The sequence below is a fragment of the Thunnus albacares genome, chromosome 2 (genome assembly GCF_914725855.1).
Source record: "Thunnus albacares chromosome 2, fThuAlb1.1, whole genome shotgun sequence".
Lineage (NCBI taxonomy): Eukaryota > Metazoa > Chordata > Actinopteri > Scombriformes > Scombridae > Thunnus > Thunnus albacares.
The window spans coordinates 34,146,155-34,169,598 of NC_058107.1; the positions used below are offsets into that span (position 1 = coordinate 34,146,155).

Genomic DNA, 23,444 nt, shown 5'->3' on the forward strand with positions numbered 1-23,444 from the left:
TTTTTTTAGGGCTGTGAAACTTGTAGCTTTTTAAACAGTGACTCAGGATTCAGGAAGCTGGATATTTTTAAACCAGCCACCGTCCAACCGCTTCTGCTTTTGGATTCTCAATTTCTGACATACAGCAAGATTTTCTCCTTGACTGGCAGGCTTGTCTGTAGCTCAGCCTGAGGTCTCATTTTAGCCAGCGGCGGCTGAAGTCTCGCTTTTTCCTCATGTTGCTGAGGCTGCATCTTGAACCTGTACTTGCATAAACTTAATGTTTATAAGGCACACGCTAATGATTAATAATTGGTTCATGTTAATGCAACGGTTAGCTCCGCAGCCTGCCTTGTGTTTGGTATCATCAGCCAGACACATTAACATTAACCGAGCAACAGCCACCTGCCAGATGTTGCTTTTAACTGAGGCTATTAGACTTGTTACTACTAATCACAAGCAGAAAACCAGCTGCCACTCAGAGGTTTTAGGCTAATCTTTAGCCAACAGGTTAAATGATAAGTGTGTCAGGTGGATAGGTGTTTTCAGCCACACGTACACTTTTTCCTGTTCACAATATAATACGTGACTATAACAGACTGTTGTGTCTTAATATCTGAGATGCAAGCAAAAACCAGGAGTTGTTTGTGTCTGAAAACTAGATCCTGGTTCTGTGGAAAACCCCTCAAGGTCAGCTCATATCGCATGTGCTGGAAGTAGTTCACCATCATGGTGTTGTTTGCTGACTAGGTTTGTCTCAGTTGGCTTACATTAAAACAAAGCAAAACCAAAAACATATTTAATTATTTGCTAAAGCCATCTGTCCTGCATGGATCTGCCTTTGATCTTTTTTTACTTTAACATTATGCCATCTAGTCAAATTAGTTTAAAACTTTTCTCAACAGTGTAGTTAATCAGATCCTGCTTCGTAACCTCCAGTGGCTAATGTTCAGCAGGCACTTCCTCTTTATAAATGGAGCGAAAATGAAGCGATACTGTGTGAAGAGACAATATAGAGAGAAGTGTTTGTTTTATTTAGGATTAAAAAACTTAAATGCACATGCTGATTAATGAACATGTAGTGGATTGTTGATCTTCAGGTTCAGTTATTATATATATATATATATATATATATATATGTAAGGCTGCAACTAACGATTATTGTCATTGTTGATTAATCTGTTGGTTATTTTCACAATGAATCGATTAGTTGTTTGGTATATAAATGTCAGAAAATGGTGAAAAATGTCAATTACGGTTTCATAAAGCGCAAGGTGACGTCTTCAAATGTCTTAATTTGTCCTGATGTTGATCTATTAATCAACTAATCATTGCAGCTCTATATCTGTATGTGCACATGTATTCTTTCTTGCTGCTAATTTGACATTTATACCTTCCAAAATCAATGACCTAAATATATATTGCACATCATCGAGAGAGCAGTTAACAGCTCTAATTGCCGCAGCTTTAGGCCCGTCACCAAGAAAAACAAAAAAAACCCCTCTTCACATGTTCACCAAACTTATCAGTGTCTGCAGCAGGCCTATAATTTAGTTGTTTTGGAAGGATATAGGGCTAGCCTCTCTAATGCCTTATCTCAGACAGGCAGAGATGGTGGGTTAGTAAAAGCTGAATTGTGGAGGATATCGCTGCCAACGTAGGCTGTATTGTAAATGTCAAACCTTTCAGGTCTCGTTTGATCTCCATCATGTGTGTCTAAAAAACACTACCGGTCTGTGGTCATTGCCTTTATGAAAGTTCTTTTCAAATTTAGGAAAAAAAAAAACCCCAAAGCATCAATGTGGCAGAACAAATTATGTAATCCAACAACAGGATTACAGTAGCATTTGAAATTTCCTTTTATTTCCTGCATTTTTTCTGGCTGCTTTAACTATTTCTAGTTGTTAATTGGATTGAGAACCTTCCTTCATTCCCCGTGTAGCTGTAAAACATGTGTAACAGGTATGCTGAGGCTATACATAAAGCACTAAAACTGCCAGGTTAAAGGATTTAATCCCATGACATGTGTGTATATATACACACTCATGGATCGTGTCAGACACTTTAGATAAAAGTGTACCAAACGACAGATGTTAAATGGAATTGCAGTACGCGTGTGAGTTCATGCAGAGTGCAACCCCTGCTGTGTGGGCGAAATGAGTTACTAAAGCCTTCAGTCTTGAGTAATTTTTGTTAGTACCGCAGATGCCGCATTCCTGTAAATCTAAACAACACTCGGAAGCTCCCTTGTACCCGTCCGTCTCTGACTTATTATGCTGCTCGTCACGTTCTCGCCGTCTTTTATGACAGTCCTTAAAGGAATGAGAGGGACGGCGGAGAAAGTAGATGGAAGTTATTGAGATGCTGGTCATGGCGGAGCAGACCTTGAACAAGAAAGCACTCAATAGAGGGCAGACCCTTTGGGAACATCTAATAATCTCCCCATTTAGCCCTTACAGTCACAGTCAACACTGTACTGGATACGTGGCGGGAAAAAAAATAAATGGTGTGTGTGATGGTGACCCAAGAGGAAAGGTCATCAAATCATCAAGTGTTTTTTTCCTGTTGCATGACTTTGTTGTAAATATCGTGTGTTAAATGAATTTGCATACAAGTTCAGTTGAAAGTTTGGTTTGATGATGGTCCCGGAGAAAAGGTCAACAAAATCAGTATGTTTCTTCCTCCTGGGAATTTGCAAAGATTATTCCGTGACAGTTCTGTTAGAATAAACGGAGGGGTGGATGGAGATGATTACATATCTCAGCCTCCCTCGGAGAAGGTGAGGAGTTGGAGTATATGATGCTGATTAGAATTTAAATTATTGCAGCCAAAACAAACAAACTAACAAAAAGTCATCCAAAGACACAATAGAAAGTCCAAAAAGTACAAAAATGTCCACACACTTAATTAATTACAATTATTTTTGGTAAAGGGAAAAAAATGCACATTAAAACGGAATAAAAGGAGTTATGTAATTGATTTTGGGCGTGTGAACCCTTTTTTTGCTTTTTAGCAACAAAATAAACAAAACTTTTCAATAGAAAAGCGTTTTGGCACAGGCACAACATAGAACACTGTTGGATCGTCTTCATGAAGACAGGAAATGCAGATCCTCGGTCCCGTTATTCAGAATCATCTGTTTCTGGCACGCGGTCAAGTCTGCAAACTAATTTAAAAAAATACCCTAATATCTCCATAGTGCCAGCATTTGTTACATCACAACAATAGAATCAAATTTATATACAGCCAACAGACGGAGAAGCTTGCCAAGAGTGAATTATCCCAGCTCAGAGGGGCTCTTACCCTGAGGGTGGCTGGTTTGAATTCAGATTCATCAAGTCTTTGAATATGTGGGGTAAGGAGAGCCAATGAAAAATGCTTTGCCAGTCCTCTGTAGCTACTGCTGAGGTGCCACTGAGCAAGAGCTTTAAGAGTAAACCAGTATACTGACCCATGGTGGAAAAAAATGGGGTTATACTGGCAGGTGTCAGGAAGTATGTGGCACTGTATGAATGTGAAGCATAGTGGTTCCTCTTGAAAAAATATGTGAATGAGGAAGCTTCTTATTGGAAATATGTTTCTCTGTAAAGGGATACCTGTATGTAGTGTATGAAATTCATTGTTTGACTTACCTGTCAGGAACTGATTACAAAAGAAATGACCTGAAAAGTACAATAGAAGTTTTTTTTCCAATCAGAAATGTAAGTTAAACTATGCAAACTATGCAAAGGTTTAGGCCTCGCATTGTTTTGATTGACCCCAGGGACAAAGTTTAGTTACATGCATGAACCACGGACAGAAATGAAGCACGTTAATACGTTCTGATACATCAACTCTAAAGACACTGATGAAGAAAGAGTAATGTGGATCAGTCAAGTCATGGCCAGTACACGGTCTGCTCTATAAAGCTATTTATAGAGACAATAATTGATCCAGCGTATTGGGTCGCTGCATCCCTCATTTCACCTATTGTAATTTACGGTTCGATTTAATTCCACCTGTCTTGTAGTAGATTGGCTTTTATTGAGCTGTGGCTCAGGAGGTAGAACGAGCCGTCCGCTAATCACACAAGGTCGGCGGTTTAATCTCCTTCTCTTCCTGTTAACATGTTGAAGTGTCCTTCGGCAAGACACTGAACCCCAAATTTCTCCTGATTGTTAAGCCAGCACCTCGCATGGTAGCTCGATGCCATTGGGGTGTGTGTTAGGGGTGTGCCCGAATATAAATACATTATTTGGCAAAGCACAAATAGTGGGTTTCATATGAATATTTGTTCCCCAGAGATAAAGCTGAGCTGCATGCAAAGTGCTCCAAAGTGCCTCTCCATAACCTGTTGTTCTCCTTCCTCTTTCCACAAAGTTAGGTTGTAAAAAATAGGCAATAAATGAAAAGTGCAAAGTAATAGTTGCCTTTGAAGTTCCTCCCCTACATGTTACACGCTGTGCTGTCTCTGTGTTATGGGTGTATATATAGGTAGAGGTCTGTCTGCAATGAAGCAATGAGTAAAGTTTTAGCTCAATAATTAGCGCAGTCGTCTATGATCTGGGAGACTCCAGTTCAAAACCCGGTGTGGGGACCAACTCTGTAAGGTAGTTTATTCATGAATTCACTTGAACACTTTAATTTTCTAAAATTAAAAGTGTAATAAAAAACAAAAACAGGATTTTTTTAAGCCTCTCTCCACTTTTATTCGAATACAAATACAGATACAAATAGTTTTACTGCCTCAACAAATACAGATACAAATACAAATACTGGGATCTCTGCACATCCCTTGTGTGTGTGTGTGTGTGTGTGTGTGTGTGTGTGTGTACTCTATTAATGTAACCATTTATCATATCATTTTGAAGCTCTGTCTGTTTCTCGGCATCTCAAAGGTGACACAAAGACTGACTTTGAACTGAAGACGTTGTATGAATCACCGTCCAGTAACCACTAAAAAGAGCTTTTATTTTGAAGCTTGTTATCCCTGTAACAAAATTAGCTCTTCAAATAAATTCAGGATATGATGCGTTGTTTTACTGGCTGAGCAGATTACGACAGGAGAGTCACTTTGTTAAAAAAAATCGGCCCCAGAAAACCTGATTAAAAGCTGCCGTCTTTAGTTAGTACTGGAAGCTTTTATCGCTGAAACTAAAGGGCAGGACCCTTTTTGTCGATGTCTAAATTGAGAGTAATCCACAGTGAGGAGTTCACGTTCTCCGCCGGGGAAGGAGAGGTTCTGGACTACATGCTAGACTGTCATGTCTCCTAACCATCCACGGAGGAACTGAACTGTCAGTGCTTTTTAGCTGCGGATCACCTCAACACAGCTCTACGAGTTGGTGAGCAGGTCAGGGACATATCCTCGGCCAGAACTTTTATATATATATCCGATGTTCAGATATGAAGGAAATCCTGTTGTCTTGTACAACACAGTCATAAGGTATTCTGACACTTATGGGGCAACATATGACTGTAAAAGTGGGACACAGCTGTGAACCACTACCTTCACACTATGTAAGGCTGAGAGCTGAAGGCTGAGAATTCATCGTTTTAAGTCATTTTTTAGGAAAAAATGCAAATTCTTTCTGGTTCCAGCTTCTTAAATGTGAATATTTTCTGTTTTTTTTAGTCCTCTATGAATATCTTTGGGACTGTTGGTTGGGACACTTGAGGTTGCACCAAACGACTAATTGATTAATCGAGAAGATAATAGTTAGATTAATCAATAAAGGATATAATCTTAAATTGCAGTTCTGATGTAAATGTACGATGGGAGAAACGAGCTGAGGAGAGACGCTGAAAGGTTATGTTCATCTTATCTGGCAAAACAATGATTTCTTTTTTTTTTTTTTTTTTTTTTTTAAATATAATGTCATGTGTTCCTAGAGGCTGATCCTTAAACATGTGAGGAAAACAAACGAGAAATGTTTTTCTCTCTCCTTCGTCCACCGCAGTTCGTTTGCCCTTTAGCAAGTGTACCAGTGCAGTTGCTGAGAAGGAGGCTTGTATTTGAGACGGATGAGCAACTTTGTCGCACGCTCTTTCTGTTTTTTTTTTTTTTTTGTCAGTGGATGTTTGTCTGCGTCGTAGGATGGCTTTGCAGTTCTGTCTCCTAGCAACCGTTTTTAGGATGGTCTGGAGAATTGGATGTGTGGAAATAATGTCTAAATATATAATCAAGCAGCCAAGGAAGGAAGAGAGAAATAAGATTATTATCGGTCATAGATGAGTATCAGTTCTGTAACGTTATAGATGGGACAGTTGGTCCTAAACACTATAAGCTGGTCAGTGTGCAGCAAGCATGGATTTAAATACTGATGAATGAATTTAATAGGTGTTATATGGATAAATGGACCACTGGGAACAACAGGAGGTCCGCTCGAGCCCTGCAAGTTTGCTAATAACTTATGTGAAGGCCTCCGAGATTGTGTTTTAAGGCCATAGATAGACTAACTTGTCAGAGTTCACTTGAGTGCATCAGTTTTGGACAGATTTGTGCAGTGATACTAACCAAGCATGATCTGTGGATTGATTTGGCCAGTGGTCTTCTCTGGAAGGGAAAAGCCAACAACCATATATACCTCCTCCTCCTCCTCCTCCTCCTCCTCCTCCTCCTCCTCCTCTTCTTCTTCTCCTTTGGTTTTGCTGGCAGCCTACAAACCAACGTTAAAGGTGGACGCCGCCACTTGCTGTACCAGAGTGTGTAACATCATGTTATTCACAGACGGGTCTGTTGTCATGTGTTTGTGAGAGAGAGAGAGAGAGAGAGAGCGGGGTGTGCAGCTCCAAAAATAGAAAAACATTATGTGGCAAAGTTAATAAATAAATTAATGTATGTGAAACCCTGGTTGGGAAAAGAGCTTTAATGTTAGGCTCGTTCATTTGTATATAAAAGTCCTGCACTTAAGCTTTAAGCATCCGCACAAGAACTCTGAAGTATGTAAACACCATTAAGGTACTGAGATGTGATACTAGGGTTGTATATCGGCACGGATCTCCTGATTTGATTCAGTTTTGACTCTGAAAGTCCTGATTTGATTAATTTAGATTCACTTCTTGAAGACTGAGATGCATCAGACAGATACCGATGTTGCATAGATTGCAAGTCTGTAAGTGCTTCTCAGGATTAATTATTTATTCCACATTTGAGCAGTGATAATACACATGTCTTTTTGACTGGATATCCACAACACATTACGCAGGCCTAACCGAACTATTTATAAATAGTAGACCATTTTTGTGTGTTATGATTTGTTAAACAAATTTCCCGTACAGGTCTTTTTTCTAAACGAGTCCGAGACGTATCGTTAACCCTCCCCTCTCTCGTCCCTCAGTACTGCCTTTGCCTTGACAAAGCCGTTCAAGATGAACATGGTGAAGAGGATAATGGGGCGGCCGAGGCAGGAGGAGTGCAGCCCCCAGGACAACGCGCTGGGACTGATGCACCTGCGACGCCTGTTCTCCGAACTGTGTCACCCTCCTCGCCACATGACCCAGAAGGAGCAGGAGGAGAAGCTCTACATGATGCTTCCTGTATTTAACAGGGTAAGTCACACCGGGGGGGGAGAGGGGGTGGAGGCGGTCCAAACACAGAAGGAATACTTTGAAGTTTCTTGCAGGTGAAATGCTGACGGTCTCAGTTACAATCGCACTCCACAAGCACAGATATCAATTCTTATAACAACTTATTATAATTTTGTTACCCTTTACTCACACTTTGCCTGTGACATGATGTACTGAACAGATACTCCATGAAAGAAATGTCACCTGTGTGCTATTAAAATCATGTGGTAACTGCTTAATTTCCATACACACCTGAGTATACAATATGTTGGCTTCATAGCCGGAGCTCAGCACACTACAGTAGAGCACAGAGGGGTTTTCTGTATAGCTTCGGGTCACATATACAACACAGACATTTGATACTTTACTATCAAATGTCTGTATATGGAATCGTACTTAACAAAACCCATATTACTGACACCGTCTAATTGTCTAATTAACGCCCACACAATGTCAGCACTGGGTTTATTGAAAAAAAAAACAACAATGTGATGTCACAGACGTTTTCCAGGTATTAAACTCAAAACATGATAAAAACTACATCTTAATACTGGAGCCGCAGGCTGCGACAGCCAATTTAAAAAAAAAAAAAAAAGGAGTCAAATCACAAACACCTGAGACCATCAACTCGTCAATAATTGAATAGAAGCCTGAAAATAGGAAATACTGACTGAACAATACAAAACAAGTACAAATATTTCACCATATTTGAAAGAAGTGTTTCAGTTGTTGTTTACTGGCTTATAGAGATGAAAACAGTTCAATCTCACACATACAGTACAGTCAAATCTAGGTAATGAGTTATCCTAGTAGTGGTTATTTTCATACTAATAGTGAAAAACATCCATCACTAATTCATAGAATCCAAAACTCAAATATAAGCAGTCGTGAAATTGGAGAGAAGCAGCAGATCTTCACATTTGAGAGGCCAGAAGCAGCGAATGTTTGTCAGTTTTGCTTGATTGATAATTAATTGATCAGTCAAGTATTTTAACTTGGTTAGGGTCGATCACCTAAATGATTGATCTAATGACAATCAGAGACACACATGAATTGAACAAATGACATCAGCCTACCGATAGAAGTAACGTTAATCCATAAAATGATCTCTTCATTTACAATCTTTCTTTATTATTATTCCTCTGCTCGCCATGCGTCCGATGCTGCAGGCGGCCCTGTCGAGTGTCCTCATCAGTACTGGAGTGTCTTTACCGAGGGTCTCTTGACTTGTCAGCTAATTACCCAACGCTGGCTGTGATTCACTCACTGGTGGCATAAATTCATGTCAGAATTCAAAAAGTGTAGAGAGCTCTCAGTGCAGCGGGACTCCGGGCTCCGGGCCTACTTTCATGTCAGATTTGCTGGATAAATAAATACATGATGAGCCATTGTTGAATGAAGTGTAGTTTATCTTTGACCTGCTCTCCCAGAGCCTCGGGCTGCAGTTTGCTCTGTGGTTGTAAAATGAGGACATGCCGGGAAAAAAAAAAAACCCAGAGAGAGGTTTAAGCCGGTGTTCCTCCACCTTGATGACTCCTGTTAGTCCATGATTACAGCTGTAATTGTGAGGAAGTGCAGAATTTAACTGTAAATAATGACCAATTTGTCACTTTTGCCTACATTAATGCAATGATCTGCAGCTTTTTCAGATGTGTAAATGTCTGATTTGCTCTTTAACCCTTGTTAAACATTAACTATTATTATTATATTGTTGGATTTCTTTCTGTATTTTTCTTTCTTTTCTTCAATAAACTAAAGCTAATCTCTGTGCTTTTAGGTGTTCGGGAACGCTCCGCCCAGCACCATGACGGAGAAGTTCTCAGACCTGCTGCAGTTCACCACCCAGGTCTCACGACTCATGGTGACCGAGATCAGACGAAGAGCCTCTAATAAATCCACAGGTGAGCCCTCTTGATAGGTAGAACTGTACAGGTGTGACAGGAAACACTCGTAAACATCAGTGTGTCATTTTTGTGGCATCAACCATGTTAGATTCAGGTTTGTTTGTTCTCCGTTTGGCTTTTCAGATAAGGACAGATGTTTGTGCCTTCATTGCTATCAGTACTACAGTTACATTTTTTGCTGTAAAGTTGCAGCAAACATATCTTGCAAGGAAAGGAATACCAAAAAATGTTTTTTGAGTGCTCTTGTGAAAGAGGATATACAGTCATAGATAAGAAGAGGCTTTTTTCCATCCATTAGGATAGATTTTTCTTTGGCAAAGAACAAACATAATGTACCTTTTTTTTAATCTGCTCAAAACTCTGACAGTAGTTGCAGCTTTGTGGCTTCCCCACAGACACACACACACACACACACACATACACACCAAACACACACACACACACACAACAAACACAACACACACACACAGCTCTCCGTCTCATATTTCTCCTCCTTTATCGTCTCTCTCCATCTCGTCATCATCTCTGTCTGAACATGTGATGTGTTGTTTTCAAGCAGAGAACAGCTCTTGATTTTGCAATTGCACAGTATAAACACACACACACACACACACACACACACACAAACACACACACACACACCTCCAGCTGGTCACCAGGCCTCTGTAGACTGAGTCAGTAGTTGACTCGGGCTCTGAACTGGTTTTGCAGTACTCTGTCATCATCAAAACAACCAGTTTTGATTTGCTTGTGAGAGCACTAGACTTACACTCACAGTGTGGGAAGATATTTAAATAAACTTTTCCAAAAGCCCGTCGATTCTCCTCTCAAAGCTGAATATAAATGAGGGTTTTAACATCTCGCTCGAATAGTCTGGACGTCTCAAACGCCGTTCACATCTCGGATTTTGACTCAAAAAGGTCTGACGGACTTCTAATGAATCCTCACAGCTGGTGAAACTAATCAGAGCGGTTGTTGCTGGAACCGAAGTTGATGATATTATCAGACTGTGTCGTGGTGTGATGTGAGATGGGTTTCAGTAGAGCGACGTGAAATGAAAACCACCCCACTAGCAATTATTATCCCTTTTCCTGGGCTCGAGGAGGAAACTTTCTGTGATTACAAAAACTCCAGTTCTTTTGGGCACCTTTGGCGCATGGCAGGAATAGATTTAAATACACTGGTACTCGTGAACCTTCCTCTTAATGACAATCCTAACATCTTAAGTCCTGTTGCTGTCAGTATTCTGCAAAGTTGGATTAGGAGAGGTAGCAAAATGATTGGTGACCTATATTATTAATGGCGTATTTGCTAGCTTTCTCCAATTGTCTGAATTATTTGATTTACCAAGGCGTAATCTTTTAAGTATCTACAAATAAGACATTGGATTAGAAGTCAGTCGTTGGGATCAAACCCTAGTATACCCAAGGATTCCCCATAAGAAATTAGGTTGCTTGATACCAGACTTACCTCTGTTAATCTTCTGTATACAACACCCTTATTAATAACCTCCCAGCATACTGTAGATCATCAATAAAATGAAATAAAAATGGGGTTTGGACCTGTAGTGTTCTTATGATGATGGTGACTGGTCTCCTAGAAGAATCACAGACTAGTATTAATATCCATCAAACACAGACTTAATTCAATATAACATCTTGCACAGAGCACATTATACTCCTCATAGACTAATCAAGCTTAATGGTGGGGTCTGTGCCATGTGTCAGAGATGTACAATGTTTACTGGTTTACTCTTCTTCATGTGTACTGGAGCTGTCTGGTCCTAGAGGCAATTTCTTGTAATCTCGCTATCTCATATCGACTTTGATCCTAAAGTTTGGATACTGGGTGATGTCAGCTCACTTAACATGACTCATCATGAGAAGTATTTTTTACACTGCAGCAAAAAAAAAAATGGATACTTGAAAACTGGAAATCTGAAAAGTCCTCAGCATGGAAACACTGGATCAATGAATTTGTATCTTCTATTACTCCAGAGGAAATACTGTATCTGGGCCCCTTTTCTTGATATCTTACCACTGTTACACCCTAATTATTAACATATCTATGTATTTACAGTTATAATTTCTGGACTTTCCTATGATTTTTACTTATTATTTATCACATATTATCATATTTCTACCTTTATTAATATTTGAATGATGTGAGGGGGAGGGTCTAGATATATTGATTGGAAATATACTTTGTAAATATACTTTTAAATTAAAAAAAAAAACTGTTGCAGTCCAAGGCTAATGAAGACAGAAGGCTATGCTTGCTCACTAACATTTGTTAGCTAGGTAGCTATGTCGGCTAGCATGTTCGGTACCATTACAATCCCACTCTTGTCCCAGCTCACCTATTTTTGTCACGTTAACACAATAAATCTATATGACATAGAAGTATAAATGTACAAACAGCTTAGCTACCGTAGCTAGCCAGCTGGTCCATTAATGACTTCTAAACAGGTAACTGCCTTAGTCAAACAGACACTGTACTCAATAAATGTTCATGATTGCCTTGATTATTTGTCTTAACACGGCCACTCCTTTGTTTCTTGGGTAATACTAGGCTGTCAGATGAGCAATGCAGTTCAGGCTATTGCTTTGAGGCACATTAAAAACAGCTTAAGATCAATATCTGATTATAACAGGTGGACACATTCTGTTGGAACAACACATCTGGTTTTATTTAATGGTTTTAGTGTTCACTGAATGCCAGACTCGTGCGTCAGACAGATGTTTGTCGTGCCACACTTTTACCATGTGGTTACTTTCACCCATGTGCAGGAGTTTATTTTTTACTAGCTCACAACAGGACATGTGTGTATGACTTCTAAAAGGACGCTCTGTCTTAAAGCAACAGTCAGAAGCCTAAATGAACATTGAAACATGTTTTTATCTTAGCTGTTAATCAGTCCTCCTGTTCATACTGACCGTTAGAAGATCCCTTTTATAATGTGGGGGACAAAATCCACAGTCCTCCTTCTGCAAAAATGTATTTAAAAGTTTATCTGAAGCTAATATGAAGCTTCTGTCATCCAAATGAGTCAAATCAAGTAGATATTTTTCAACATTACAGTCTTTTTAGTGCCGAAGGCCCTCTTTTTATTACTATACTTACACTGTAGCTCAACGAGGAAACACAAAGAGGGCCTTTTATACTACAAAGACTATAAATGTGTCAGATATCCACTTGATATGACTAACTCAGACTGCTGAAGCCTCATATAAGCTTCACATCAACTTTTAAATGCATTTTTGCACAAAATGACTGATTGGACACACTGTGGAAGTTAGCAACAATGAGTTAGCCTAACCTGACCAGTCTCACTTAAGGTGGACTGACCTTTAAGGTGGACCAGCTACTCTCATTTTAGTGTCAATCTCAGCCGCTCCAAGAGAGAACAGAGAAACGTCTGGCTGCTGAGTCCCCCTCCCCTTCATCCCCCCCGCCTCCGCTGCCCCAAAGCAGTCAACCTGACAAACACTGAATTACGTTTTAGACGAGACAAAACGCGGAGCCGCAACTCCACTCATTCCCTCACGTCACATTCAGCAAGATGATTTATTTGTCGCGTAATTGATCACTGTTCCGGCAACCCATCTTGCCCGCCACGATGAGCTGTCGCTTTCCATCTAGTTAACCGTGTGTTTATCAAGTCTGTGATTGTGTGTGTTTGCTTCTCCAGAGGCAGCCAGTCGAGCCATAGTCCAGTTCCTGGAGGTGAACCAGAGTGAGGAGGCCAGTCGCGGCTGGATGCTTCTGACCACCATCAACCTGTTGGCCTCCTCCGGGCAGGTCGGTACAACCACACTCTATTCATTTACAACACTGTCTGTGTGTGTGTTTGTGCTGTGTTTTGTTATGTAAGTGTCTTTTTTTGGGGGCGATTGCGTACCAACTATCTCCTCTTGTGTGTTTTTAAGGATTGCCTTTTTATGTTTGAGTGTAAGATGCAATCGGGGGAAACAACTTGTAAAAAAAAAAAAGAGGTTTATCAGCATTCTGTCTCTCTTTGACCCATTTACATCTCCGCTCTTTGATCTCCGTGTAGAAAATAGCATCACCCTCCGTAAGAACCAAGGCTCTCGAGCACAAGTAAAAATTCCCACCCAAACCGTCCCGGCTTTTCCCGCCCAAACACAGACATTAGTTAAATGAATGAAGGACATGATGCACCTGATATATCTGTCCATCCATTTTGAACACAATATCTCAGGAACGCCCCGAGGGAATTTCTTCAAATTTGGCACAAACGTCCACTTCTCACAGATGAACTGATTAGAATTTGGTGGCAAAGGTCAAAGGTCACTGTGACCTCACAAAACACGTTTTTGGCCAAGAATTCATACGCTAATTATGACAAAGTTTCACACAACTGTCTAATTGGATAAAATGATGAAGTGATGACATTTTCTATCCAAAAGGTCAAAGGTCAACTTCACTGTGACGTCATAATGTTCTGCAAAAAACACTTTTCTGGCCATTATTCAATGCTATAACTCAGGAACAGATACTGAACTGGTGACACTAATCTCGGGTTCCCACCTTTAAACTGTGTATTGATCTTCTGTGCCGTCAGATTGAAGATATGTGTGAGGCGTCCACATTTTAGAAATTTGTAGCTTCTTTGCAGCAGCATCCATATCTGAAGCATCGTCTACTGTCATGGCTACAACTTCAGAATCAACTTTATTTCTACGGATGCAAATTAGCTTCGAGCTAACTCTGCTGCAGTGCGCCTTTAATGCTTAAAACTGCACACTGTCCCAATCAATCAATAAATTGGCCTTTGAACACATGCAAGGAAAATACATTCACTAAATTCCTTCAAAGTCTTCACTATAAATATTATATGAGTCTGGACAGACATGGATGCAAACTGCAACTTGATTGGTTGGCGGAGGCAGACGACCGTGAGGTGGTATCTCATGAGATCAAGTCAAAAATTGGATTTGTGCGTCTCGGATCTGGTCAGATTGCAACACTTCTCTCCACACAATTCCGAATTTTAACACAGAAGCTGCTCGGTTTCCTGTTTAAACTACACTGTGAGCTGTAAAGGTTAGAGATTAAACTCTCCTCTTTTTCTTCTCCGCGCCTGTGTACTGCGGCCAGCAGATGTCTTTTGAACTTTCTCGGGCCCGCATTCCTCCAGAGGTCTTGAGGGGAGCATCGCTGTCAGTCGGACGGCTGACCGTCTGTTTTCTCCTGCTCCGCTGCACATCAGAAATCCTCTTGTTATTGTTGAGTCGAACGCTTCCTCTCTCCATCTGCAAACATGTTTTTAAAAACCTTCCTCCAATCCAATTTTTTTTTTTTTTTTTTTTTTTTTATCTTCGAGTTACCTTTTCCTGGGAAAAACAAGTCTTTCACAATCACTTCGACACATTTATTTCATCTTCGAGAGAACAACGTCTGGAAAAATAAGTTTGGACGCTGAAGTAGAACACTTAAAATTTAATACCTTGTGTTCAAAACAGTGTTGTGTGCAGTATTAATGCCAAAAAAGCTCAAAGGGGACATGCAAGTAACACTGCTTCTTGTATATACAGTAAAACACACAGTACAGCAACGCCTCTACTGTCTGGGAATAAAACTGCGCTTCGTTTTTCCTCAAGTTCACTTTTTTTGCTTAAATTTACACTTTTCTGAAGCCGCCTCCCCTCCGGCGCCCGCAGCAAAAACCTTCAGGATTTCAAACCACTCACACGTCACACTCAAATGAAGTTTCCCTTCTGTTAGAGGCTGTTTCAGCTTTATTGTCCCGTCAGCCTTTTTTTTTTTTTTTTTTTTTTTTTCTTTCACAACGCATTCTTGTAAATTTCATTTGGAAGAAGAAGGATCGTGTCGGTTTAAGTGATACCAGATTGACTGTGTTGTATTTCATGGAAAGACAGAAGTCAGATTCTTACATTTTTTTTAGGCTTGTTGAACAAAGGAAGTTTACGTAAGAAAACTCACGATTCACACGTCTCACACACACACACACAGCTGCAGTCCTGTAGTTTTGCTATTTAAAGGTCTTAAACAGCTCTACTGGAGGAGCTGTGGGGTGTTAAGTGCCTTTGTTTAAGGAACCGTAATGATAGTTGTAAAAAGAGTCTCGAGCAGAAGGAATTAGCAACGTGACAGCTTTTATTTCTTCAACTGTCAGACAACCCATTCATTAAAAAATAAACATCTCATACACATAAATACAGCTTATTATCAGAGGTCAGATAGTGAGGATTTGAACAGGAGACGTTCAGGTCTTCACACCAATTTTCTGCTGCTTTTTTGTTGATGTAGGAACATTTTATAACTCCCATCATTGGTGAACACTGTAGTTTTTTTTACCCAGAGATCACCTGTGAAGCAAAACAATTCATATGGAGGTGAATCATTTCTTAATTTCTGTTGGTATTATTCAAATATTTTCTGTTCACTCGTGGTAGCAAATGCTGCTCACGCTTCTCAGACAAAAATAAGACAGTCAGTTTTATTAATTGGCATCTGTTTTGGTAACTGATTAATCATTTAAGTCATTTTTAACAAGCAGAAATATGAAAAAAGCTTCTCAAATGTGAAGGATTTGCAGCTTTTCTTTTTCATATGCGATAGAAAATCTGGATACCTTCAGCGTTTTGGTTTTGGCAGTTTCAATTTACAGTCATGTCTCTCGTTTTCTAAAAAAACAAACAATTAATCAGTTATTTGACAGAATAATCAGAAGATGAATCAATAATAAAAACAGCTGTTAGTTCAGCCTCATGTGCAGGGAAGGAATATGCGTGTCGAGCGTGTTTTTCTTTCTTTCAGATGGGAGTTAATGATGTTTTGACGTCGTGACTTGCGGTCGGTACTCAGTAGACTTCTCTTTATGCGTTGAGGTTAAGAGGTGCTTTGTATTTGATGCACAGTCCAAACTATTCTCAACATACGCTCCTCAAAAACTTTACCACCTCCCAGTGATCTTCGTGTCCGGATGAGTAAACAGTTGTAAAACTAACCAGCATGTGTCCGTTGCTCTCGTATCGCTCCGACAGTCAGGCTACACTTTCATTTTTACTGCTGTGTAACTGTTTGATATCAGCAAACACAACTCACTGACAAGGAAAAAGAATGACCGACCGTGAAGCCGGGTAACTCAGGTCGTGTTTTCTTTATGTGTGTGTGTGAGAGAGAGAGAGAGAGGGAGAGGGAGAGGGAGAGAGAGAGAGAGAGAGAGCAACTGGGTTTAATGGATTTGTATTCCTTTCCTCTGGTGTCTCAGACAGTAAAACAAAAGACTCTCTCTCGGCAGCTGGCCTCCCTTCAACCTGACGTCACCTCCCCTCTCTCTTTAACGCTCTCTCTCTCTTCCTCTCTCTCTCTCTCTCTCTCTTCTTCTTCTTCTTCTTCTCTCGCCTCTCGCTCTTCCTTCCTCTGATGATAAAACAGCAACGTTTTGTTCGTAGCTCTGTCTCTCTACCTTCCACGTTGTCTTCTTCTTTTACAGGGATGCCCTTCACGCTCCGCATTCCCATCGCTCTTGTCTCTCTCTGTCACACACAAAAAAAAACCTAAAAGCAAGCAAGCTGTCTCTTCTCCTTCATCTCTCTCTCTCTCTCTCCCTCCTCCTCTCATTCTTTCTCTCACACGTCCAATAAAATGTCTCTCTCTCGGTTTTCTCTCTCTCTGATTGACTGTTCCCAGTAACCTTGACCTTGGAGCTGCAGCAGGGCCAATATGTCTGGCACAGCCTGTAAACACACACACACACACACACTCTCTCTACTTCACAAGTACCACAGGTGCTGGTCCAGTCTTTCATTATACCGTCTCACTATCAACTATACCTTCCTCAGTAGACCTATTTCCACTGTTGATGTCTTTCTATCCCCCTCCCCCACTCCCTCTCTCTCTCTCTCTCTCCATCGATTAGCTGAGAGACTGAATTTGAGTGTGTGTGTGTGTGTGTGTGTGTGTGTGTGTGAGTTCACCTCCTCTCTGTGATGCACACAGTCATGGAGTAAATGGGAGGGTCATCTCAAACAGCCACAGTATGTGTGTGTGTGTGTGTGTGTGTCGTTATTGTCTTATATCAGAGCTCATGTGTGTAAGTGAAAGGAGGAGCGAGGTAATTTGTCAGTGTGAGCTTCTTTCCTCTGTGTGTGTGTGTGTGTGTGTGTGTGTGTGTGTGTAGGAGGCAGCGTTTTATTATCTGAATCATCCGCCTCACCGAGCACAAACCCCATCTCTTTCTCCAACCCTTTTCCCTTACCATTAAGACTTACACACACACACACACACACACACACACACACACAGTAAATACACACCACAAGCCCTCACAGCTACTCTTGCCTTTTTATTTCTTTACAGAACCATGTATCATATCAACAACAAAATAATACCCGTTTACCAAACAGCACAAAAAAACAAAAACATTTTCAGCCTTGTGTCTCGGCTTTGCATCGATACAACTACCAATAATCGTTTTTTTTGTTCTCCTTCCCATCAGAAAACGGTGGACTGCATGACGACCATGTCTGTACCCTCCACGCTGGTCAAATGCCTCTACCTGTTCTTCGACCTGCCCCACATGGCCGAAGCCCCCGCGGGCCCCACCCAGCCTCCTCCACCGCCACCGCCGCCGCCAACACCGCCCACCCAGGACAAGACCCCAGGCCAGGGCCACACCCAGCCAGAGCTGCCCCTCGCTGACCGCAGAGTGCTGCTGCAGAAAGTCTTTGTCCAGGTAAAAAAAAAAAACTAAACTGAACTGTTAGTGTCCGATTGGTCCGTAGAGGTTTGTGAGGGTCGACAAGATGTAACCGTACAAGATTCAGGCTTTTTTTTATGAGGTCAGGAATCACATTGGAACCTAAATCTCTTGCTTTAAGACCTGCATGCCGTCGCTCGTTTAAAATTCCCCCGTTCTCTTCTTCTCTCTGGCGCAGATCCTGGTGAAACTCTGTACCTTCGTGTCTCCGGCGGAGGAGCTGGCCCAAAAGGACGACCTCCAGCTGTTGTTCAGTGCCATCACTTCCTGGTGCCCCCCTCACAACCTGCCCTGGAGGAGGAGCGCCGGGGAGGTGCTCACCACCATATCCAGACACGGCCTCAGCGTCAACGTGGTCAAATACATACACGGTATATATATATATATCGTATAAGCACATCATATATACAGAACATCTGTCTACACATGTATGTCTATATATAGCTACTGTATAAGCCCACACAAGATACTTTGAAGATCCAGTCATGCAAACCACATCTGGAGGTTGTCAGACATTTGTTTGGCCACATGAAATGTAATGTGATCCACATATAGGAGCTATAAAATTTAATGCACAGATTCAGAAAGAAAACATGTGCAAAACAAACAGCTGTCACACAGCTCAGAGTCGCAAAACAAAATGTCAGGAGAGAATTTGCTTCCCTCTTCATGTCTGTGCTATTTGTTGTTAGTCTTACAAAAAGGTTGTCACACTAAAAGCAATAAGAAAAGTCTGTTTATTACAATTTTTCAGGTATTTTTCAAGTATGAAGGCATCCTGTCATTGGGACAAAACAGACCTCGAAGCATCTATAACTCATGATTTTGTAACAGCAAATTGAACCAAGGGCTGTACAAACCTTTTACAACATTGTGCATTTCTATCTAGAAACAGGAAAATGAGCCATATTGTATGTATGCTTGTTGTAAAGGTGTTAAAGTCTATTAGTCTGGTTCTGGTTGTGACACTCTGGGTCACTTTCTGCAGCATGATTTCAGTAAAATTTCAGCCGGTTTGCCTGTTATTCTCTACAAGAAATGACTCAACAGGAAGAAAAAGAACAGCGCGATGAACTAAGCGCTACTCAATGAAAGTGATGTGTGGGAATTAACATTAAGATAAACAAAATCGAACTGTCGGACGCCAACATCTAACAATAGAGAAGGGGAATGGCACTTCCACCTCACCCTGATTCTTTTCCTTCTTGTAAAACAGTACTGACAGTAATCCCAGCCCAAATATGCTTAATTATTAAAACAGGTCTGGCTCTACAAAGACAACATAACACTTTGATATATTTCATTATATGCAGTTTCAGGTGAAAGTGTCATTTCAATATAAAGAATAAAAGAGACCACAGCCTACTAGAACAAATATCTCATTTCCATACATTCTGTCACACATCACTTCACCACATTCCTCACAAATCCTTCCCTCCTCCTCCTCTTCCTCCTCCCCATTCTCCTCCCAATCTCTCCATCTCCAGAGAAAGAATGCCTGTCCACATGCGTTCAGAACATGCAGCAATCCGACGATCTGTCCCCGCTGGAGATCGTGGAGATGTTCGCCGGCCTCTCTTGCTTCCTCAAGGACTCCAGCGACGTGTCACAGACCCTGCTGGATGATTTCCGAATGTGCCAGGGCTACGCCTTCCTCTGCGACCTCATGCTCAGGTACGACTAAAGAGATCTCCGTGTTGTCCGCAGCTCGTAGATGCATGTTGTTTTCTGAGCTTCTCTCTCTCTCTCTGTGTGTGTATCCAGACTGGAACAGGCCAAGGAGGACGAATCGAAAGACGCGCTGAAGGACCTGGTCAACCTGGTCACCTGTCTGACCACGTATGGGGTGACGGAGCTGAAACCGGCCGGCCTGACGACCGGAGCGCCCTTCTTGCTGCCCGGATTCGTTCTCCCGCAGCCTTCCGGCAAAGGTTCTGTTCGTCGTTCCTCCTGAGATCCATCAGCTGCTTTCATTAAATCCTAAACTAGCAGCGCTTCACGAGAAACCGAGAAAGCCAACCGCTACAGAAAATCAAAACACTTCACAGTTTACTCAGGCGCTCGTTTTGTGACATTTGCTTCAAAGCCGTGACATTTGCCTGTAGAGCATCAGCGATATCTTTTAGTTTCATTAAACCAGCCTATCTCCAAGAGAGATTCAAGGAAGAATCTGGCAGTAGACTAGATCTCAGGCCCCACCTCTTAAATCTACATCCCGCCACCAACTCAGTGTTGCCTAAAGCTCTAAAACAAGAGAGGAATTACTTATGGAAAAGTCTTCATGTATATACCCAAGCCGCCGTATCTCCCCCGTCAGATCTTAATCCCCGAAATGACTTTGATGCTCGGCTGATCCCGGCGAGCTTAACCTGTTGACGGGCGCCATGGCAACTCTTCTGCCCTGTCGCACCGCTGAAGACGAATGCCTGAAGCTTTCTGCATACAAATGGGCTCTCTGGGATCCAGAGATGCTGTAGTGGTTAAGAGCGTCGTCTCAGACCTCCAGTTTCACCTCAGTTGTCAAAGAACTAATCCTGTTTTACCTTAAGTGTTGTATCTTTGTCTTCTCTTCTTACTATCCACCTATATACATATTCAAAAAAACACACATACCCAAAACAAAGAACACTAAATACAGATTTTATGTATATGAATGAACTAAAGATTGAATGAATGAATAAATAAATGTACTAACTAAATAATTATAATTATATAGCAGGAAACATAAGATGCATAAAATTGAAGAATGATAGTTTTATATCAAATATATATAAATGATTTTAGTTTAAAAGATGTCATTTTGGCCCTAAAGCAACTAAACATCTATGTCTTGTTGGCAACAAGAACAAGAACAGTCTCTCAAGATTGGATTTGGCCACTAGTGTTTGTACTTATTTATTATACATATACGTAATGTATATATTAGTAGGCTTCATGTGTTCTCGAGCTTGTAAGACAGTTTTATGCATATGTTAGTAATTTATTTAAGTGCCTTTTGTAATATATTAAATCAGGCTCAGTTCCTCCCTTGACTTTCATTAATTTACTGTCTTATTTCTTTCTTACTTACTCATTTATTTTAATCCAATATAAATAAATTACAAATATGACATTTTTATCTATCCATTTTGTCTCTTCTGTCCATTTTTTAAGCTTTGTTTGGAAGTTTTTAGGAAAGTACACACAGATTGTCACGTCCAGCCCCCCTCGCCTCCCTCCCCAATATTGCACACAGGAGCAAATGCAGATTAACCTCACACACCACGGCACTAACACATTGGAGCTCTGCTACCGCACACACACACACACTTTACCCACCTAATGACAGCTCCAGCTGTGTGCAGAGTCATTACCAGAAGCCATCACGGTGCGAGAGTCCGCTTATATGCCTTATTAGCTCACCACATTCACTTAACAGCTGTCTGTGTTTCGGTGTGTGTAATGGCACATTTCAGTGTAGGTGTTTTGTATGTCTTCCTACGTGTGAGTGTGTGTGTGTGTGTGTGAGAGAGAGAGAGAGAGAGAGAGAGAGTCTGTGTTTGTACGTTTATCTTGTAAAGAACTACTCATTAAAACAGAGGTCATATCGTGTGTGTAGTGTAGTTTATGCATAATGTCCGTCTTTCATGCTCTTGCACGTTATCTGTGCTCTACATTTAGAGAAATATCTTGATGACTATTGATAGATAGTCGCCAAATCCCTGCAGGATCAATTGCGGTAACAGAAGTGGTCCTGTGATTCTTCATCTAACGCTACCTTCGGGTCAAATTTTCTGTTTTTTGGCTTTGTGATCAAATATCTGCAGAACTATCGACCTTCCTATCAGCCTCGACTCTACTTTGTGTTTTGTGCTGATTAGCAACATTAGCATGCTAAAATGCTAAACATGGCAAACATTATAATACCTGCTCATAACATCTGCGTTGTCTATGTGAGCATGTTAGCATGCTGATGTTAGCATTTAGCTAGCAGCCTTACAGCAAGACTCTTGGTCTTGTTCAATATTGACCAACAAAAATTAAATTCTTCCTTATAAAAAGAAAAAAACAGTTTGAAAATTTAGTTCACCATGACTAATTTACTAAGAACAGGCAGCCTGGTCTTGCGTACCTTCATTAGCCAATCATTGTTTGCTGTCCGTCCAACAAAGATGTGTAACAAAGCTGAATATAACTTTCTTTCTCCTCATGTTGCGATCACTGAGCTAAACTTTCTCCTAGTTCCCTGAAGGTGCCCATTTAAAGCAAACTGGAGGTCATAACTGGGTTTTATGTTTCATTTTTAGCAAATACTATATTGTACAAAGGCTGTGAAGGAAGCTGTGAGTGTGCAACCTTTCTCATTTTCTCAGTGTCACTCTTCCTGCAGAGACTGTGTCTTCAGGTTTCATGTCCCTTTGAGACATTTTCTTATGTAACGTCAGGAATGGTTTCAGATATCTGCTCTTAGTTTAAGCAGGGACGTTTCAAGGCCAAAACAATAGGTTTTTGTATTGTTGGATTAAGGCCAGCGGAGTCATATGTAGGTCTTTAGTCTGTGAAATGATCTTGCGTCATTAGCCGCCATATGTTGCTGTGTGTGTGTGTCTGTCAGCGCTTTTAATCCTCGACACTCAAGTACTTAATGATTTGCATATTGACACTAAATATTTACACAACTGCTGAGTCGATTAGGCTTGGTTAATTTATATTTGTGTCGTCATCATGACAAACGCTTATTTCCTCCTTCTGTTTCATGTCTCCTCTCGCAGGCCACACAGTGCGTAACATCCAGGCCTTCTCCGTGCTCCAGAACGCCTTCCTGCGGGCGAAAACAAGCCGCCTGGCCTGCATGCTACTCGACGCCATCGGAAACATCTACGCCGCAGAGCCAGCCAACTACTTCATCCTGGAGTCGCAGCACACCCTCTCGCAGTTTGCCGAGCGCGTTGCCAAGCTCCCCGAGGCCCAGACGAAGTACTTCGAGCTGCTGGAGTTCGTCGTCTTCAGCCTCAACTACGTGCCGTGCAAAGAGCTGTTCAGCGTGAGCGTGCTGCTCAAGTCGAGCACGTCGCACGCCTGCAGCATCACGGCCGTCCGCACGCTGCTGAAGCTCGCCAGGCACGACCCGGTGTTCAGCGACGTGCTGCGGGAGGTCGGCCTCCTGGAGGTGCTGGTAAACCTGCTGCACAAGTACGCCGCCTTGCTGAAAGACCCAACGTCGCAGCAGCCGCACAATAATGACCAAGGTGAGTTAGCGTACTCTTCAGTCACAGCCAGGTGAT

At 41.3% G+C, this 23,444-nt stretch overlaps 1 protein-coding gene across 6 annotated transcripts in view; it reads left to right on the forward strand.

Moving 5' to 3' along the window:
* wdfy3 (WD repeat and FYVE domain containing 3) overlaps positions 1-23,444 on the forward strand; it is a 106,916-nt gene that overhangs the window by 15,052 nt on the left and 68,420 nt on the right. For all 6 annotated transcript variants that reach the window (XM_044332051.1, XM_044332070.1, XM_044332060.1 and 3 more), the window contains exons 2-9: positions 7,299-7,509; positions 9,305-9,428; positions 13,123-13,232; positions 17,920-18,156; positions 18,359-18,551; positions 19,668-19,854; positions 19,945-20,111; positions 22,932-23,408. In XM_044332051.1, the coding sequence (XP_044187986.1) occupies positions 7,330-7,509; positions 9,305-9,428; positions 13,123-13,232; positions 17,920-18,156; positions 18,359-18,551; positions 19,668-19,854; positions 19,945-20,111; positions 22,932-23,408 (1,675 nt within the window). In that variant the 5' untranslated portion in view covers positions 7,299-7,329. The remainder of the gene's footprint in view (positions 1-7,298; positions 7,510-9,304; positions 9,429-13,122; positions 13,233-17,919; positions 18,157-18,358; positions 18,552-19,667; positions 19,855-19,944; positions 20,112-22,931; positions 23,409-23,444) is intronic.